General features: G+C 42.9%; 1 protein-coding gene and 1 long non-coding RNA gene across 2 annotated transcripts; one reads left to right on the plus strand and one right to left on the minus strand.

Annotated features, from left to right (window-relative positions):
• Positions 1–2,189: 2,189 nt before the first annotated feature.
• LOC135507250 (intermembrane lipid transfer protein VPS13B-like) lies at positions 2,190–3,331 on the minus strand. The gene is made up of 4 exons (XM_064926851.1): positions 3,286–3,331; positions 2,352–3,157; positions 2,264–2,299; positions 2,190–2,233 (listed from the first exon to the last, which is right to left on the minus strand). Exons 1-2 carry the CDS (start codon positions 3,329–3,331, stop codon positions 2,361–2,363), a joined length of 843 nt encoding a protein of 280 aa, XP_064782923.1. The 3' UTR covers positions 2,190–2,233; positions 2,264–2,299; positions 2,352–2,360.
• Positions 3,332–10,303: 6,972 nt separating this feature from the next.
• Positions 10,304–15,920, plus strand: LOC135516321 (uncharacterized). Its single transcript, XR_010451922.1, has 3 exons — positions 10,304–10,481; positions 10,618–11,652; positions 14,311–15,920. It is a non-coding gene; the product is annotated as an uncharacterized LOC135516321 (long non-coding RNA).
• Positions 15,921–17,073: the final 1,153 nt, after the last annotated feature.

Below are 17,073 nucleotides of genomic sequence, written 5' to 3' on the forward strand. Positions count from 1 at the left end.
TAATTGACAGCTTTGGAAAGAAAACACTCTGCAAAGATATTATCTGTGAGTGCCACAGAACTGATGCTACAGGCGAAACCAAGATGAAACTTCAAACAGGAAATGAGCAAAATATTTGAAGCGCTGTTTTCCAATGTCTCCTTATATGGCTGTGAATGCGCCCTGAACGAGCCTACAATTTCTGACGTTTCCCCAAGGTGTCTGCAGCATTGTGACGTATTTGTAGGCATATCATTGGAAGATTGACCATAAGAGACCACATTTACCAGGTGTCCGCCCGGTGTCCGCCCGGTGTCCGCCCGGTGTCCGCCCGGTTTCCGCCCGGTGTCCGCCCGGTGTCCGCCCGGTGTCCTGCGTCGAAATTGGTGCGTAAACTTCCATGTGATTTCAGAGGAGAAAGCAGACTTCCACGAACGATATATCAATGAAGAGATATGTGAAAAAAGGATTGATTCTAAACAACATTTGCCATGTTTCAGTCGATATTATGGAGTTAATTTGGAAAAAAGTTTGGCATTTTGGTGACTGAATTTTCGGGGTTTTTTTTGGTAGCCAAACGTCATGTACAAAACGGAGCGATTTCTCCTACACAAATAACTTTTCAGGAAAAACTGAACATTTGCTATCTAACTGAGAGTCTCCTCATTGAAAACATCCGAAGTTCTTCAAAGGTAAATTATTTTATTTGAATGCTTTTCTGTTGCCCGCTAAATGTTGCCCGCTAAATGCTACGCTAAATGCTGCAACTGGATCTGTAACTTTTATTTTTTTGAACATCATCAATTGTACATTGTACGATTTCTCTTAAATTACGATAGATAAAATGCTGGTTCTTTTTTTATTGACCCCGTAGGTTCATTTACTTTGACGTGAAGCCGGAAAAATTAGCTCTCTATTTTCATTTTGGACCTTTAATCGCAGAACTCAAAAACCGTTGAGGCCTCGTTGGCATCTGGTTCGGGGCCAACTGCCCATTATGCCAAACCTATGCTCATCAAGTTTCGTCTTCAAAGTATTTTCCGTTTAGGAGAAAGGTCACGTCGTGATTGGTGATGTTTTGTACATTTGCAATATGATTCCACTCGCCCTCTTGTGGGATTTACCGGGACAGCGGAAAAATGACCAAAATTAGAACATTTTATAAAACGGAAACAGAATGTCCGAGAGACTTCGTTTGATGACACGGTCCGCTGCCGTCTGCGAATTTTAGAAATGTTGTCGGAAATGTTGTCTAGTAAGGGACCGTACATTTGCAATGTGGACTTTCTCACTAACCATAACCACTAACCATTGTCAAAATGTTCTCTTAAGTTATGTTAACCCTCGCAAGGCTGCAGGCTCAGACGGCATCCCCAGCCGCGTCCTCAAAACATGCGCTGACCAGCTGGCTGGTGTGTTTACAGACATATTCAATCAATCCTTATCCCAGTCTGCTGTTCCCACATACTTCAAGAGGGCCACCATTGCACCTGTTGCAAAGAAAGCTAAGGTAACTGAGTTAAATGACTACCGCCCCGTAGCACTCACGTCCGACATCATGAAGTGCTTTGAGAGACTAGTCAAGGACCATATCACCTCCACCCTCCCTGACACCCTAGACCCACTACAATTTGCTTACCGCCTCAATAGGTCCACAGACGACGCAATCGCAACCACACTGCCCTAACCCATTTGGACAAGAGGAATACCTATGTGAGAATGATGTTCATCGACTACAGCTCAGCATTTAACCTCTTTGGGACAGGGGGCAGCATTTTCACTTTTGGATAAATAGCGTGCCCAATTTCAACTTCCTGCTACTCATGCCAAGAATATAAGATATGCATATTATTGGTATATTTGGATAGAAAACACTCAAAGTTTCTAAAACTGTTTGAATCATGTCTGTGAGTATAACAATATAATAAATAATAATATATCCCATTTAGCAGACGCTTTTGTCCAAAGCGACTTACAAGTCGGCTGGGGCCACTACTTTTACATATGCGTGACCCCAGCGGGAATCGAACCCACGACGCTTGGCGTTGCAAGCGCCATGCTCTACCGACTGAGCCACACAGGAGGGGGGAGGGTCTCTGTAAAGGTGTGTGTGTGTGTGTGTCAGGGTCTCTGTAAAGGTGTGTGTGTGTGTCTGTACGAGTGTGTGTCAGGGTCTCTGTAAAGGTGTGTGTGTGTGTCTGTACGTGTGTGTGTGTGTGTCTGTACGAGTGTGTGTCAGGGTCTCTGTAAAGGTGTGTGTGTGTACAGGTGTGTCTCTGTAAAGGTGTGTGTGTGTACAGGTGTGTCTCTGTAAAGGTGTGTGTGTGTACAGGTGTGTCACTGTACGAGTGTGTGTCAAGGTCTCTGTAAAGGTGTGTGTGTCAGTGGAAGCCGATGCGCAGCGCCTTGTTCTTGACCATGGTGAATTTGGAGACGAACACGGCGGCGTGGGAGGGGCTGACCAGGTAACGGTAGGTCTTGGTGACGGCGGGCGGAGGCTCGGCCGGGGTGATGGGAGGAGCCTGCTGGAGGGACGAGGCCGACGGGGAGAGGAACGCAGAAGCACGAGTCACATAGTCCACCAGGCGACCGTACTGCTGCTCTGACAACCACTCCCTCCCACTGTCACCCTCTACATCGTTGAGTCTCTGCTGCTGCAGCGTGAGGGTCAGCGCTCCCAGGTGGTGGGGGTCTTGTTGACAGGCCACCTCGGTGATGGGGAAGGCCTGCTGCTGTGTGTCTTCAGACAGACTGACCACAAACACCACCTCCCCTGTCAGCAGCAGACACCCAGCATGCTCCTGACCCGACCCGGACACGATCACCACCTCCAGGGACATGTGAACCTCTGGACGACCCAGGGACTGGAGCATCTTCCAGACGTATTTAACGTGACTGTTGGGCGCGAGGGCTGACTTCTGGTCTACTGGGAGGTACAGCTGTTTGGGGAGCTGCCAGAGACCAGCCCCATGAAGGATACCGTATCCCGTCTGCGAGACCAGCTCTGCAGCGCCCCCTATCGGTTTGGTAAAGACCCCCACAATGCCTTTCCCCACCCCAGAGATGACCCCTTTGGCCTTGGTGCCTGCTGAACTCTGCATCTCTGAACCCCGCTGGAAGTTCTGCATGGGCTGGTCCACGATGCCAGCTATCGCTCCCAGTAGGCTGATGAACAGAACTTATGTAGCAGGCAAAACCCCGTTCAGAATTTTTATTCTGTCTGTTCAGTGAAGTCTCGTTGGCAAACAATATTTCTTAGGAACTGGTTCAGTTCCTACCGCTTCCACTGGATGTCTCCAGTCTTACGAATTTTGTTGAGGTTATTCATTTGTGCAATGAAGAAGTAGGCCATCTAGGAACTGAGTAACACTGTTGAGAGTTGCTAAGACGTGAGAAGTAGCATGGTTTGCTGTCTTCCTGTATTCAACACAGATAGACCCGTCTACAATTTGATCAATTATTAACGTTTAAAAATACCTAAAGTTGTATTTCAAAAATAGTTTGAAATATTTTGGCAAAGTTTATAGGCAACTTTTGAAAAATTTTGTAGTGACGTTGCACATTTTGGAAGCTGTTTTTTTCTGGATCAAACACGCTTTATAAATTGACATTTGGATACATATGGATGGAATTAATCGAACAAAAGGACCAATTGTGATGTTTATGGGACATATTGGAGTGCCAACAAAAGAAGCTCGTCAAAGGTAATGCATGTTTTATATTTTATTGCTGCGTTTTGTGTAGCGCCTGCAGGGTTGAAATATACTACCCTCTTTGTTTACTGTTGTGCTATCATCAGATAATAGCTTCTTATGCTTTCGCCGAAAATACTTTTTAAAATCTGACATGTTGGCTGGATTAACAATGAGTGTAGCGTTAATTGAGTATCTTACGTGTGATTTAATGAAAGTTTGATTTTTATATAATATATTTTTTTTTTCCCGCGCTGCATTTTCTCTGTTATTTTGCCCAAGTGGGACGCAACCGTCACCTATACCATAAGACGTTAACACCATAGTACCCTCCATACTCGTCATCATGCACGAGACCCTGGATCTCGACCCCGCCCTGTGCAACTGGGTACGGGACTTCCTGATGGGCTGCCCCCAGGTGGTGAGGATAGGTAACAACATCTCCACCCCACTGATGCTCAACACTGGGGCCCCATAAGGGTGCGTTCTGAGCCCTCTCTTGTACTCCCTGTTCACCCATGACTGCGTGGCCATGCACGCCTCCAACTCAATCATCAAGTTTGCAAATGACACTACAGTGGTAGGCTTGATTACCAACAACGACGAGACGGCGTACAGGGAGCAAATGAGGGCCCTTGGAGTGTGGTGTCAGGAAAATAACCTCACACTCAACATCAACAACATCAACAAAACAAAGGAGATGATCATGGACTTCAGGAAACAGCAGAGGGAGCACCCCCCTATCCACATCGAAAGGACAGTAGTGGAGAGGGTCGAAAGTTTTAAGTTCCCCGACGTATACATCACAGACAAACTGAATTGGTCCACCGACTCAGACAGCGTGGTGAAGAAGGCGCAGCAGCGCCTCTCCAACCTCAGGAGGCTGAAGACATTTGGCTTGTCACCAAAAGTACTCAAACTTTTACAGATGCACAATCGAGAGCATCCTGTCGGGCTGTATCACCGCCTAGTACGGCAACTGCTCCACCCAAAACCGTAAGGCTCTCCAGAGGGTAGTGAGGTCTGTACAACTCATCACCGGGGGCAAACTACCTGCCCTCCAGGACACCTACACCACCTGATGTCACAGGAAGGCCATAAAGATCATCAAGGACAACAACCATCCGAGCCACTGCCTGTTCACCCCGCTATCATCCAGAAGGCGAGGTCAGTACAGGTGCATCAAACAGGGACCGAGAGACTGAAAAACAGCTTCTATCTCAAGGCCATCAGACTGTTAAACAGCCACTACTAACATTGAGTGACCTCGCCTTCTGGATGATAGCGGGGTGAACAGGCAGTGGCTCGGATGGTTGTTGTCCTTGATTATCTTTATGGCCTTCCTGTGACATCAGGTGGTGTAGGTGTCCTGGAGGGCAGGTAGTTTGCTTCCTGCCAGGATGCTCTCGATTGTGCATCTGTAGAAGTTTGTGAGTGCTTTTGGTGACAAGCCGAATTTCTTCAGCCTCCTGAGGTTGAAGAGGCGCTGCTGCGCCTTCTTCACGATGCTGTCTGTGTGAGTGGACCAATTCAGTTTGTCTGTGATGTGTATGCCGAGGAACTTAAAACTTGCTACTCTCTCCACTACTGTTCCATCGATGTGGATAGGGGGGTGTTCCCTCTGCTGTTTCCTGAAGTCCACAATCATCTACTTAGTTTTGTTGACGTTGAGTGTGAGGTTATGGTGGTCAGTGGCTGTGGTCAGTAGGTTTTGTTGTTTAGTAATTGTGTTCAGAAGTTGTGTGGTTGTGGTCAGTAGCTGTGGTCAGTAGTTGTGGTCAGTAGTGTTGAATCCAAAATTGAATCTAGAATCAGCTTCCGATTTCACAACAAAGCATCCTTCACTCATGCTGCCAAACATACCCTCGTAAAACTGACTATCCTACTTCGGTGATGTCATTTACAAAATAGCCTTCAACACTCTACTCAACAAATTGGATGCAGTCTATCACAGTGCCATCCGTTTTGTCACCAAAGTCCCATATACTACCCACCACTGCAACCTGTATGCTCTCGTTGGCTGGCCCTCGCTTCATATTCGTCGCCAAGCCCACTGGCTCCAGGTCATCTATAAGTCTTTGCTAGGTAAAGCCTCACCTTATCTCAGCTCCCTGGTCACCATAGCAGCACCCACCCGTAGCACGTGCTCCAGAAAGTATATCTCACTGGTCAACCCCAAAGCCAATTCCTCCTTTGGCTGCCTTTCCTTCCAGTTCTCTGCTGCTAGTATCTCTACTTGCACACTCATCTTCTGCACATCTGGCACTCCAGTGTTTATTGTTGTATTGTAATTATTTCGCCACTATGGCCTATTTATTGCCTTTATATTGCCTGTATATAGACTTTTTCTATTGTATTACTGACTGCATGTTTGTTTTGCTCCATGTGTAACTCTTGTGTTGTTGTTTGTGTCGCACTTCTTTGCTTTATCTTGGTCAGGTCGCAATTGTAAATGAGAACTTGTTCTCAACTAGCCTACCTGATTAAATAGTGAAATATATATATATTTTTAAATTGTTCATTAAATTGTGGTCAGCAGTTGTGTGCTTGTGGTCATTAGTTGTTTGGTTCAGTAGTTGTGTGGCCAGTAGTTGTGGTCAGTAGTTTTCATTAATTGTGGTCAGCAGTTGTGTGCTTGTTTTGGTTCAGTAGTTCTGTGGTCAGTAGTTTTGGCCATTAGTTGTGGTCAGTAGTTGTGTGGTTGTGGTCAGCAGTTGTGGTCACTAGTTGTGGACAGTAGTTTTGTGGTTGTTGTCAGTAGTTGTGGTTCCATTGCCATGGCTCAATTTTGTCTGATAAGGATAATTCCTGTTAAGGATATGCACAATACTGCCCCCTTTGGAGGAATTGCGTGCCCATAGTAAACAGAAAAGAAATCTGTCCAAAATTGCTAATATATGCATATAATAATTATTATTGAATAGAAAACACTCTAAAGCTTCTAAAACCGTTCGAATTATGTCTGTATGTAAAGCAGAACTCACAGGGCAGCCATTCTCCCAAACTCTCTCTCTCATCAGGAAAGTTACCCAAACTTTGACGTCATCGCCCCCAACCTTCCCAACCAGCTACGGATCTGGGAACAATTTCTGTGTGTTCAGCGTGCTGTGTCCTTTCAATGGGGCGAGTAATGGAAAAAATCCCTCGAGCTTTGACCGGTTGGCGGGCAAAATAGTGACGTGTCACTGGAAAATATCTGTGCATCCGTCCTGGTGCAATTGTATACAGCCTATTCTTTTGTTCCATTTCGTTTGAGAAGAGTTGCGTTCATTCGGTCAAATCGCCAATTGTTTTGTACGCGTAGAACATCCTAAAGCTTGATTCTGCACTTAGTTTGACCAGTTTAGTCAACATATAATATGTAATTTTGAAGTTTTGATGCGCAACTGTTCGTGACCAGAAGTAATTTTTGGTAGCATTTCAGCTGGAACTTGCAGCATATGCTAATACAAAGACACACGAATTGAAACCAAACGATGTTTTGGGTAAGTATGACTTCTTCCACTACATTCTGATCGAAGACCATCAAAGGTAAGGGAATATTTATGTTGTAATTTTGTGTTTCTGTTGACTCCAACATAGCGGAGGAATATTGCTTATATGTCTGAGCGCCGTCTCAGATTAGTGCCTAGTGAACGAATTCTGTAACGTTAAAAATAAATGTAACACAGCGGTTGCATTAAGAAGCAGTGTATCTTTCTAACTATATGTAGAACATTTATATTTAGTCAAAGTTTATGATGTGTATTGCTGTTATCTGGCGTTATCTGGCGGAGCTATGTATAATTTCTCAGGACATTTTTGTAGCATTTTTTGAACATGGCTCAATGTAAATGGAGATATATGGATATAAATGGCATATTATTGAAAAAAACATAAATGTACTGTTCAACATGTCCTATTACTGTCATCTGATGAAGATTTTCAAAAGGTTACTGAATTATTTTTCTTTTAATCCTGCGTTTGTGATTGTGTTTTTTGCTTGACAATATGGGGCGGCAGGGTAGCCTAGTGGTTAGAGCATTGGACTAGTAACCGGAAGGTTGTGAGTTCAAACCCCCGAGCTGACAAGGTACAAATCTGTCGTTCTCCCCCTGAACAGGCAGTTAACCCACTGTTCCCAGGCTGTCATTGAAAATAAGAATGTGTTCTTAACTGACTTGCCTGGTTAAATAAAGGTAATATTAAAAAAATATGGCTACATATTGCATGTGGCCTAGTGGTGGTTTGATATACATATATGCTATGTTTTTGCCGTAAAACATTTTAGAAATCTGACTCACTGGGTAGATGAACAAGGTGTTTATCTTTCATTTGAGCTATTGGACTTGTTAATGTGTGGAGGTTAAATATTTCTAAGAATATTTTTGCATTCTGTACGCCATCTTTTGAGTTGAGCTTGGGGGGGGGTGCCTTTGGGAAACGTGTACCGTGATGTAGATAAGACAGAGAGCTGTCAACTGATGTTACCTAACTTGTCACTCTAATCTTCGACAAAAAGCTTTAACTTTTTATTGGTAGAAGACATTTCTCTTCCCATTTATTTTGAGAAGCAGAGAAGTAGAGGGAGATTTCATATGCTCTAATATTTTGTCTGACTTGTTTGGGGAGTTGTCTAAATTGCTGTTGTTTGCAAAAAGATGTGTCAATGAGATTACTGAAACCGCTGTATCGTTAGATCCGTAGAATATATTTTTGTTCTGCAAACAGATTTGAATAGCAGAGATGTAGATGAAGATGTCATACCATCTAACTTTTTGTCTACCTTGTTGAGGAAGTGATCAAAATGTCAGTTGTTTGTAGAAACAGAAAATGTTGTTGATGCGGTTACTTAAACAGCTGTCATTTTCTGTCAGAATAAGATATTTTTGTTCAAATGCAAGATCTGAATAGCAGAGAAGTAGACGAAGATTGTATTGATTTGTGCAGGCATGATAGGAATGCTATATAATAATGACTATGCCTATGCATTGCGTGCAGAACCTAAGAATGAGTAACAATCAATATCGTCAGAGAAATATAGGCTAATCATGAATTATACTTGTGAGCCACTACCAGCAGCATATATAGTTCCTTCAGAAAGTATTCACACCCCTTGAATTTAAAATTGATTAAATTGAGATTTTGTGTCACTGGCCCACACAAAATACCCCATAATGTCAAAGTGGAATTATTTTCATAGAAATTTTTACAAATGAATTAAAAATGAACAGCTGAAATGTCTTGAGTCAATAAGTATTCAACCCCTTTGTTAAGACAAGCCTAAATAAGTTCAGGACTACAAATTTGCTTAACAAGTCACCAAATAAGTAGCATGGACTCACTCTGTATGCAGTGATAGTGTTTAACGTGATTTTTTATTGACTAGCTCATCTCTGTACCCCACACATAGAATTATCTGTAAAGTCCCTCAGTCAAGCAGTGAATTTCAAACAGAGACCACAAAGGCCAGAAAGGCCAGGGAGGTTTTCCAATGCCTCCAAATGAAGGGCACCTATTGGTATATGGGTAAAATAAAAAAGCAGACATTAAATATTCCTTTGAGCATGGCAAAGTTATTAATTACACTTTGGATGATGTATCAATACAAAGTCACAACAAAGATACAGGTGTCCTTCCTAACTCAGTTTCCAGAAAGGAAGGAAACTGCTTAGGGATTTCACCATGAGGCCAATGATGACTTTAAAACAGTTACAGAGTTTAATGGCTGTGATAGGAGAAAACTGAGGATGGATCAACAACATTGTAGTTACTCCACAGTGTTAACCAACACTAAACAAAATATAAACGCAACATTTAAAGTGTGGGTCTATTGTTTCATGAGCTGAAATAAAAGATCCCAGAAATCTTCCATGCGCATTAAAAACGTATGTCTCTCAAATGTTTTGCACACATTTGTTTACATCCCTGTTAGTGAGCATTTCTCAGTTGCCAAGATAATCCAACCACCGGACAGGTGTGGCATATCAAGAAGCTGACTAAACAGCATGATCATTCCACAAGGTGCACCTTGTGCTGGAGACAATAAAAGGCCATCTTAAAATGCCACAATGACCGGAATGCCACAGATGTCTCAAGTTTTGAGGGAGTGTACAATTGGCATGCTGACTGCAAGAATGTCCACCAGAACTGTTCATTTCTCTATCAATGTCGTTTTAGAGAATTTGGCAGTACAACCAATTGGCTTCACAACCACAGGCCATGTGTCGTGGCAGAATCAGAAACCTTTAGGTAACATTTATAAATAAGATATTTTATTAATTTTCATGTGTAAACGTATCTTTTTAACATGTGAAGGGATGATTGAGGGGGAACCAATTATCTCTTGGCTCCACAATGTCTGTATGCCAGTCACTCCCTACTTTTCCCATTGGGGAGACACTGAATTGATCTTTGCTATAAAGGATCTCAGTTGTAATGTGTAAGCACTCTCAGAGAATTCATTTATAGACACTGAATTGATCTGAGAGTCACAGGCTTGTGATGAGCTCATATAATTAAAGATGGACTTTGTGATAACTCTGACATGTGTGGGTGTTGCTCTCTCATGATTTGGTAATACAGGAAATTTCCACTACACATGCCAACCCAGGACCTCCACATCCAGCTTCTTTACCTGCAAGACCGTCTGAGACTAGCCATTGACCAAGTTTGGGAGCTCTGGATCGATGTGTACGACAGCATGTTTCAGTTCCCGCCAATATCCAGCAACTTCGCACTACCATTGAAGAGGAGTGAGACAACAGTCCACAAGCCATAATCAATAGCCAGATCAACTCTATGCGAAGGGAATGTGTCCCGCTGCATGAGGTAAGTGGTCGTCACACCAGATACTGACTGGTTTTCTGAGACACACCCCTACCTTTTTTTGTATCTGTGACAAATAGATGCATATCTGTATTCCAAGTCATGTGAAGTCCATAAATTATGGCCTAACACTTTGTAGTAAAACGCCAAATGGATCTACCTCCTGGTCCTCTTCCCCTGTCTTACCCACCAAGGGTAGAGACAGAGATGACCTCGCCTACTGAAATACCGGATTGGGCAAAGCCACCAGAAGACGACTCAAGCCAACCAACTACTGAACCTGACTGGTGTCAGGAAGAATCACCCTCTGCCTCAAGTGACACCTCTGAATGGGAACAGCTGATAGACTCATTGCTGATAGAGTAAGGGCACTGTCATAACCAGAGGCCCATATATGCACTGTAAGAAAAGTATTTCCTGTTGTAAGATATGTCATCACCCTCTCTGCTCTGAGGGAATGGGAGGAGCAGCAGATCGGGTGCAGAGAATCAAAAGGTATATAAAGAGACATTTGCCATTACTTTGGCGCTGACTTCTTGAATTCTGAATTCATTTAGGCAACCATTTGACTTCGGGTAAATTGACACCTGACTCAAATTACTTAAAAGATTCTAACTTGTTGGATCTGAGAAGTGACTCTCCGATATACCGTTTAACTATCGATCAGCTGTTTTGTCGCTTTGCGCCAGGTACGTGGGTGCTGATGCAAATATATCCAGAGAGTTCTCTGTAGCCTCTCGATTGAGCTCAGCATCTCGACCTCGTTGCGAGCCGCTGACACTGCGGTAGTTCAACGGGGTTGAGAGGCACTCCAGTCCTTAAGGTTATCCCTTGCTTTCTCTTATGGATGTCTGAATTGACCCTGTGATTTTGCGCCAGGTACGTGGGTGCTGATGCAAATATATCCAGAGAGTTCTCTGTAGCCTCTCGATTGAGCTCAGTATCGCGACCTCGTTGCGGACACAGACTTTTTTGATATTCCATTTGGGGCAGGGAATCACCAGCGGGTGCTCTTATCCAGTCCAAACTTGAATCTCTCAATTTAGCAAAGCACCGACTCCAAGTCAACCTCTCAGCCAGTAGAGGGGAGTCGCTACTAACTAAATTCTAAAAGAACTCTGACCGATTGAAACTCTGCTCCTGATCTTGTGGGTCTCCTCGTCATCTCTCAAAGGTAATTAAATAACTATTATACGAATTTAATATAGAGATAAGTGTTATCATTGTACCAGGCATCTTATAAGAGCATTAAGTCAATTGCATGTTTTTGATTAACGCTGTGTGTGACCGAGTAACAATTGTGTATTTTGGAGTGTGTTTGATTGTAAAAGACAAAAAACAGAGTGTTTTTAAAAATAAACGGTAGTCTTATTTTGTCTCGAGTAAACGGTTCTCTCAAAGACAGTTAACGGCACGGGAGATAACAACTCTGACACTCCCCGCTACCGGGACACTGGAAACGGAGATCAGTGTTCGATGACAGAATGAGTTACCATTAAAAGACAAGGAGGAAGGTGTGTCCAGTAGTGACTCATTTAATTGTCTTATCGATCTATCTAAGTTTTATTTTCCAAGCGATACATAGCCGACGGGCAGAGTAGTGAGACTAAGTTGACTAAAGGTCTTCACACTTTAAACTAGATACATCACAGAGGGGAAACACTCAACCACAGGGAAATGATATAGAGACTGGTAGGACTAGTGCTTAATAATAACTCAAGGACCAATTAGTGGTGAAACAAAGAGTCTAGAGGATAAAGGTGGGGTTCACACATCCCAGCTAGAGCCAGACCGTTGAGAGTGACAAGGCAAAAGACCTCTCTACGCGGTCAACGCTTCGATATAGAAAGAGAGGCAGGGCTACGCGAGCGGTCCTGGTTATACCGAGATAACCTGAAGTACCTATAGTGCCCTGTCCAATCCAGGGAACGGGACGCTAACCACCTCTAGCACCCCGCTGCCGGCCAAGGGGCGGGGCTGAAGGTTTCGTATCGCGACAACTTCTCAATTGACTGATTTTCTTATATGAACTGTAACTCATTGAAATTGTTGCATGTTGCGTTTATATTTTTGTTCAACATACAGTGAAAAAAAGGAATTCTGTATCAAAAAAATCTAAAACGTGCATCATGTTTGCAATAAGGCACTAAAGTAAAACTGCAAAAAGAAAGGAATTATCTTTAAGTCCTGAATACAAAGTGTTATGTTTGGGGCAAGTGCAACACAATACCGAGTAACATTCTTAATATTTTAAAGCATGGTGGTGGCTGCATCATGTTATGGATATGCTTGTCATCCTCAAGGACTAGGGAACTTTACGAAAAAAAATCCTAGGCACAGGCAAAATGCTAGAGGAAAACCTGGTTCAGTATGCATTCCAACAGACACTATGAGACAAGTTCACCTTTCAGGAGGATAAGAACCTAAAACACAAATATATATATATATATTTTATATAAATATATATAAATATAATATAAAACACAACATAACAAATATATGCGAGTTGCTTACCAAGATGACATTGAATGTTCCTGAGTGGCCTAGTTACAGTCTTGACTAAAATCTGCTTGAAATTGTATGGCAAGACTTCAAAGGGCTATGAATACTTTCTGAAAGCACTGAATGCACCTTTGTCCCTGCAGAGGTTATAGAAATAACTCGCTCCCTACAAAATAAAGTTTATGGCGCATACATATCGCATACATATAGACAACATATCGTTTAGCAAACAGTCATAGTAAAATATTAATGAATCTCGGATGTAAAGAAAGCCTATCGGTTGAGTATTTTCCATGACTATGCGTAAAGTGAGCATTAACAATAAATCCAACTGGATCTGTCAGCTGAAGTTAATTGAATATATACCAACGTGGAAGGACGCTAACTTTAGTAATAAGAATACCCCTCTCCCGGCCTCCCGGGTGGCGCAGTGGTTAAGGGCGCTGTACTGCAGAGCCTGGGTTCGCGCCCAGGCTCTGTCGTCCGTGGGGCGACGCACAATTGGTCCAGCATCGTCAGGGTTAGGGAGGGCTTGGTCGGTAGGGGTGTCCTTGTCTCATCGCGCACCAGCGACTCCTGTGGCGGGCCGGGCGCAGTGCGCACTAGCCAAGGTGGCCAGGTGCACGGTGTTTCCTCCGACACGTTGGTGCGGCTGGCTTCCGGGTTGGATGCTCGCTGTGTTAAGAAGCAGTGTGGCTTGGTTGGGCTGTGTATTGGAGGACGCATAACTTTCAACCGTCATCTCTCCCGAACCTGTATGGGAGTTGTAGCGATGAGACAAGATAGTAGCTACTACAACAATTGGATACCATGAAATTTGGGAGAAAAAGGGGTAAAATTCTAAAAAAAAATATCCCTCTCCCCACCGGTGTGATTACTACCTCTGAGGGTTTAGAGCTTAAAGTAGTCACCTAGGAATGGGTGCTTTCGAGCGGCTGGATTTTCTTTACCCTTCGGCCATCAGATTTGCCACCAATGCTCCTCATAGGACACATCACTGAACTCTATACTCCTGTGTAAAGTGATCATCTCTGTATACCCTTTGCAAGACCCACTGGTTGATGGGGGTTGCACATTTTGGGGAATATTCAGAGGTGGAAACTTTCCTTGGGAATTTACGGATATATATGCAAATTAATATTAATACCATGTAAATGCAGATATTTTTTGTATTGGATATATTTACCATATTATTGAACTTTAATTAAATGTGTTGACTCTTCACATGGATGATTTCACGGAACAACAAAAGAAAGGGAATAATGAATGATCACATTTCCACACACATCTTATAGTCTAGAAACTAAAGCTTTGATTGTCTTTCTCTCAGGCTTCCATGTCTTCTCCCTGGACATCCTCAATGTCCACCTTTTGAACATCAGACTCTGAGGCCTAATTTTCACTGTCACTTTCCAACCTTGAGGATGGCTCATTGTCAGGCTCAAAAAGCCTCAAATTTGCCCAATTTTTCAACCCTTATATTGGTGAGCCTGTTGCGTGTGTGTGTTCCCAAACAAGGACCAGTTGTGGGCTGAGGTGGCTGATGTTGTTCGTATTTGGAGGATGATGGAGGCAACAGCGGAAAGAGCCTCAGATCCACAAAGTCCCTTCCACCATGTGGCTGATGAGATATTTTGGCACGACTGCCATATTGCATCTCCAACCCAAAGCCCTTGCTTGGAAGTGTACTTCGCCAGCCTGCCAAGAACCTTGCCCTCATCCAGGCCAAGGTGGCGAGACACGGAAGTGATGACACCATAGGTCTTGTTGATCTCTCCACCAGATAGGATGCTCTTGCCGGCATACTTGGGGTCCAACATGTACGCTGCATCGTGTATGGGCTTCAGGCAGAAGTCTTCATGCTTTTGATGTATTTCAGAACTGGAGCAACAGTGAATTGGGCAAGGGCAGTATTGATTTAGTCTCTTACATCTGCAAGCAGAGTCATCATCAACATCAGACAGGATGACATTGTATCCCTCAATCTGTGCAATGGCTTCTGCTATAGGGTTCAGGAGTTTCCAGCTGCTTACCACTCAATCATGGACACTGTTAATGACAGTTGTGGCTGCTTCGCATGATGTATTTTTGTCTCTGCCTTCCTGCCTTTGTGCTGTTGTCTGTGCCCAATAATGTTTGTACCATGTTTTGTTCTGCTACCATGGTGTGCTGCTGCCATGTTGCTACCATGTTGTTATCATGTGGGATTGCTACCATGCTGTGTTGTCATGTGTTGCTGCAATGCTATATTGTTGTATTTGGTCTCTCTTTATGTAGCGTTGTGGTGTCTCTCTTGTCGTGATGTGTGTGTTGTCCTATATTTTTATTTTTAATCACAGCCCCCATCCTCGCCATAGGCCTTTTAACTTTTTGTAGGCCGTCATTGTAAATAAGAATTTGTTCTTAACTGACTTGCCTAGTTAAATAAAGATTAAATCAAGTAAAATAAAACACGCCCGCAAACCTTACAGAGAGATGTAAATATCAAGCTCTCTTCTCCTGGGGTTAAACATGGATCTAAACCTTGCAGCAATTGATACATGTACCAAAAACTGCAATGAAAAGGATATGCTGTAGTGTGGGATCAGAGGTTTTAAAGACAACTGGCTGGCCGCGAGCGCCGGTTCCTTGGGGCCCAGCGAGAGGGGTCTGGGTGGAGGAGGCCGGAAGTCTTGAAATATACATTCCAAGATTTACACCCATTGGTTGAGAGACAGAAAATTGATAATTGTAAGATTGAGCCCATAGGTTACACAGCAAGCGTGCAGAATATGCATTATTGTTTCTTTTTTATAAACTAAAGGTAAATTGTTGAATGACGTTTTGCACAGGCTAATAGGAAAGAGAAGAAGAACAAGACACTATGCTGATGATACATTTGTATTCATTCCCACTATACCAAACAGAGGGAATTATTTTATGCTTACGGAATAAAGTTAAATGAGCATACAGACCAGCCTTCCAGATTTAACTTCGAAAACCTCATTTTATGGAGTTGTATAGGGGATGATGCAGATACATTTCAATTGCCTAGTCATTGTTGACTTACAACTGAACAAATCAAATCAAATGTATTTATATATCCCTTCGTACATCAGCTGATATAACATAACAGAAATGGATGGTGTTGTAATATATTGGTGATAATTGCAGTTCTCATTCATGCCACAAGGTTTTGTAGACCTACCAGGTTTATTACAAAATCTACTACAATTATGACCTAAGTCAGAGCTTTAAAATCTTTCTTGGATAACAATTGGCTTCCCAAAATAAGGCTTGTAGGAGTTTGGATCAGCCTGAAATATGAAACAAATGTTAATTATGTTCTATTCTTACCTTGATTGTCACCTGTGACCACACATGGTTTTGATGTTACTGATGGACCGCTCTGAAGGCCCTCCAGAACACGGTGCTCCACTGGCAAAAAAAACAGTGCCGACATGGCTACACACCTAACATCACAGAGTAAGTTACTTTTTGTTTGATTAGACAGTGTGTTGCACATGTAAGTTCTAGTAAGACGCCCAATGAAACATAGCTAGCTAGCAAAGTAAACCAAAATAACGTTACTTACCCTGCCTTACATGTGCGTGTTGTAACGGTTTTGACTTGAGGTTATTATTTATAGGGGTGCCAGGTAGGTTGTGGGTAACGGAGAAAACATTGGTTTCTCCTTTTGGTTTGGGAGGGAATGAGTCCCATCTGGTCCGTCAAGTCTACACCAATACGAAGGACTTATGTAAAAGTCAGGAAGGAAATAAACTTTTCATAAACCCTTAAAACATTGGAAATAACTTCAAAAACAACTATATTCTTTTGGGTGGGTTGTATTAGCAACATCAATGATTACACACATATAATAATATAACAATGAGTTCTGGTTCCTCCAGAAATGTCCTGTACCTCGGGCCTAAAAAGAGTCCAGCCCGGTAAAGGAGTTCAGGGAACTCAAGTGACTTCTGTCACGCAATGTTTGTCCGTTCATTCAGTGTAGCGTAAACCCAGTATTAATCATACAATCAATATAACAATTTTACTACAGAACTTTAAAGCGTATCAACTCTTACTAAGTCCTCAACTACAACTAACTACA

The sequence above is a fragment of the Oncorhynchus masou genome, chromosome 3, assembly GCF_036934945.1.
Source record: "Oncorhynchus masou masou isolate Uvic2021 chromosome 3, UVic_Omas_1.1, whole genome shotgun sequence".
Classification (NCBI taxonomy): Eukaryota; Metazoa; Chordata; class Actinopteri; order Salmoniformes; family Salmonidae; genus Oncorhynchus; species Oncorhynchus masou.

Bases quoted from the DNA above. Each gene is read 5' to 3' on its own strand.
- LOC135507250 (XM_064926851.1), bottom strand. From the start codon at position 3,331: ATGGCCTACTTCTTCATTGCACAAATGAATAACCTCAACAAAATTC. The intron at 3,158-3,285 runs GTAAGACTGGAG...CTGCTACATAAG, and splicing joins GAATAACCTCAACAAAATTC to TTCTGTTCATCAGCCTACTG.